At 43.8% G+C, this 3,441-nt stretch overlaps 1 protein-coding gene across 1 annotated transcript; it reads right to left on the bottom strand.

Annotated features, from left to right (window-relative positions):
- Nucleotides 1-681: 681 nt before the first annotated feature.
- On the bottom strand, nucleotides 682-3,229 carry LOC139299211 (replication protein A 32 kDa subunit-like). The gene is made up of 8 exons (XM_070922114.1): nucleotides 3,152-3,229; nucleotides 2,973-3,074; nucleotides 2,019-2,132; nucleotides 1,835-1,906; nucleotides 1,612-1,719; nucleotides 1,239-1,369; nucleotides 876-962; nucleotides 682-763 (listed from the first exon to the last, which is right to left on the bottom strand). The coding sequence occupies exons 1-8, from the start codon at nucleotides 3,227-3,229 to the stop codon at nucleotides 682-684; spliced, it is 774 nt and encodes a 257-aa protein (XP_070778215.1).
- Nucleotides 3,230-3,441: the final 212 nt, after the last annotated feature.

Below are 3,441 nucleotides of genomic sequence, written 5' to 3'. Positions count from 1 at the left end.
CCCTACTGCCTGCAATGCAAAACGTCTGCTGCTTCTTTGGTGCTAAATCATATAAGATTTGTTTGTTTTTGTGCCCATGTTGTATTTAAAAGCCAGTTTAGAGGGTCTCCCATTGGACGGCTGTACATACTTTACTAACAGGAAGCAACAAGCATGTCATGTATAACAGAATTCCCTCGGGACCAATCAATAACGTGCGATTGTAACCCCTCGGCCGTCTGTGTTGAGGAAGGCTCAGCCTGTCGTCACTTCGTCGGGAAAATGATCCCATAAACAACGCAGTTCTTTGTACTACTTTTCAACTGATATTACAGCTAGTGGACCATTTCACTAAACATGGTGGATTTGGTTGGGAGTACCTTTATAAATGACAACCAGACTTGTTTAGTCTGTATTGAACTGTGGGAAACTTGAGGACTGCACAGAAGCAGACATATTTGGACTGTAGTTAAGAGTAAAGAGGGCACGAGACACATTTTAAACTTAATTCTTTATATACGGCAATCGCCGCATCTTTTTTTTAAAGGTGCCCACAAATTCAACAGACAAAGCCATCGACTACAGGATGTCAAAAAATACATTTGAACTCAATTTCACCAACTCAATTAACATTTACGTGACCCCAAAAATGCGCGCAGCACGTGCGTCCCGATCAGCTGTAATCCAGGACTGTGACGCCCGCTAATGCGCCGTCGACTTGAAGTGATGCTCATCAGTGGTGTAGAAGACGTGACCTTCATTTACGAGAAACGCCAAGGAAGTCCTGCAAGTAATAATAAATAATTGTAATATGCAGTATTATAAACGCATACATAGCCATAGACAGTGCCTCCTTCCAAATACAGTACAGGGGGCGTGATGAGGTCAGGAGGTACCTGATGTCTCTCATACTCAAGCAGTCCAGCCGTGTCTTCAGGTCATGGACACTGACGCCACGATTGCGGGCAGACGGCATGCAACACCTTACACAGGAGTCAAGAAGTTAGACCTTTCCAACTTCGGGAGAACCGTCACGTTGCATTCCACTAAGTGCAACGAGGGGGTGTCGTCTCTTTCCCCATTTTCATCAACAGCAGTCCGGAAGACAACGTCTCATGGACGCTTAGGATACCCTCACTGCGGGCAATATGCTGCCGTAGTGGACAACTCAGAATGAAAAGTAAAAACAAATGGTGCACTGCTGGCTAAATACAACTACTGTCAAGTAGGAAAACTGTTCTGTTTCCAATCCTCTGAACAAACCACAAACCTGACCCTGGACGGTGGACAAACCATTCGGTGAGATGCCTTCAGGATGTCCAGAAACACTACGCCTGCGGACTCTTCCAGACAGCGAGGCAGCAGTGGTATTCATATTCTCATCAAATGCCTGGATTAACATGGGAAACATGAGTTTTTACTGTATTACACATATATATATCTATATATAGATATATATAGATATATATTCTGGATATTCTGGGTTTCAGTGGAGGATTTTTGTATCACACAGTCTGAATTCGGCTCAATGAATAAGTGTAGTTAAAACATTAAATATTTTGTGGTATACAAATGGTCAAAAGATTTTTTTATAACATTAGAATTTCGGTTACAGGTCAAAAGCTCCTGTACCTTTCCAAAGAGATGTATATGGGATTGTACCACTTCCAACATGTGGGATGTGATCTCATTCAGGTCCTTGATACAATGGATATGCATTGCCAGCAATGACCTTTGACCCTTGGACAGCACAAAAACAAAAACAAAAAAAAAAAGAAGAATGAGTAACAGATATTCACAAAATCAAGAGACCTCCATTGGTATCAGCTCTAAACCCTTTGTTTGCATCACTTACACTGAAATCGTGAAGGCTTCCGATAACCTTCACGTACGTCCCCGGAGAAGCGCGCGTCATCGGAGCGCAGTCCTGCGAGAAGCACAGTTCGAAACCGATTATTTACCAGAACAGTGCAGAAATACAACGGCGAAACCAAATGCCCACTGCAAACTGTACAGAGCCCGCCGTTGATGCTACTGGCCTCCGTGTTAACCCACTGCTTCACATTTAAAGGTGGAGCGGTCATGTCATCCACAGAGTACTGGATGTTTGTCACGAAGGGAGCAAATCCTCGGACGACGCCCACCACAGACACCTGCCGGCGAGAGGAAGCACAGGAAGAATTTGGCAACTTAAGACAATGCGTGTTCCCTGCAAGTAAACAAGGCAGCATTAAAACTACCGGGTTTTTGAATGGAGTTTTGAATTAATGCGTTTTTCCAAATCCTAGTTTTTATTTTCAATTTATATTGACATGCTCATAGTGACGGGACAAAGTGCATCCACGACTAAATAAACTTGTTACACGTGCATCTGGGGTTGCCAGCTGTCCCGTGTATTGGTTTGTCCATCCCTTATATTGACTGCTACTCTACTCCGCAACAAAGTTGACAACCACACATGCATCACTGCAATATTAACAATATCAACTCCAATGTGACCTTGATGATCCTCTCATAATATGACTAATATCTTGACAGTTATTTCATGGACATTTGCAGCACAGATATTCAAGGTCAAGGAAAATTAAAGTGGATGCGGCCACGCCAGACTTTTTAATGGCGGTCCAACAGATCAACATTTCGCCCTGTCAAATACTTTAAAAAATACCTTTGGAACTGATGACATTCCCATCGGCCACAGCTTTGTGTGTGGCGCTAATTAGCAAATGATGCTAACCTCAGATGGTAAACATACCTGCTGAACAGCGTGTTAGCAGCACTGCTGTATAACCTGTCAGAGTCACAAGCGTGGCCGTAGACTGTTTATCTTTTCTCTGGGAGGTTATGAAGGCCAAGTGAAGATACAGGTTATTGGTGTTCAAGTCAACTTGCAAGTCTTTTAAATGTTGTCACCAGATTCATGACTGAGGTCCAAGTAATAAGCACTCATGCACTTCTCAAGATTCTTGAAGAGTTTGTACTGCTACTCATACCTGGTTGAGCTCCCAGTCGCAGATTGCAAAGGTGTCACTGCTGACTTGAGAAGCAGACAGCAGCTGAGACACTGTGCAGGGCAAAATGTGAAGAGCGGCCCTCTGTGGCTGAGATCAGGGCGAAGGAACAAATGAGTCTGCGTGAACACATTTCCTTCAGATCCTTACTTAGTATCGACAGATGATGGACGCACCTTGGTGTTGTGGCTGGTCATCCCGACTGCGAGCTGTGTAAAAGCAAAAGATACAGACCACATTGAGACACAAAGGAGGAGATAGACATTGTTCAAAGCTCTTTTGTTGGGATGACTGACTTGCCTTGGTTCGACTGAATATCTTCAAATAACCGTCACATGGGCAGCTAGTATTCTCCAGTAATGTTAGACCAAAAACCTGAGACCTCAGGACCATCGGAGGAAGCGTGGAGAGAGTATATAGTTCACTTTTCTGGTCCAGGCAACCAGGTGAA

Source organism: Enoplosus armatus, chromosome 16 (assembly GCF_043641665.1).
Source record: "Enoplosus armatus isolate fEnoArm2 chromosome 16, fEnoArm2.hap1, whole genome shotgun sequence".
Taxonomy (NCBI): domain Eukaryota; kingdom Metazoa; phylum Chordata; class Actinopteri; order Centrarchiformes; family Enoplosidae; genus Enoplosus; species Enoplosus armatus.
This window is presented reverse-complemented; position numbering and strand designations above follow the sequence as displayed.

Bases quoted from the DNA above. Each gene is read 5' to 3' on its own strand.
- LOC139299211 (XM_070922114.1), bottom strand. From the start codon at position 3,229: ATGTGGTCTGTATCTTTTGCTTTTACACAGCTCGCAGTCGGGATGACC. The intron at 3,075-3,151 runs GTCGATACTAAG...TCTCAGCCACAG, and splicing joins CCAAGGTGCGTCCATCATCT to AGGGCCGCTCTTCACATTTT. The intron at 1,370-1,611 runs GTACAGGAGCTT...ATGTTAATCCAG, and splicing joins ATATACATCTCTTTGGAAAG to GCATTTGATGAGAATATGAA.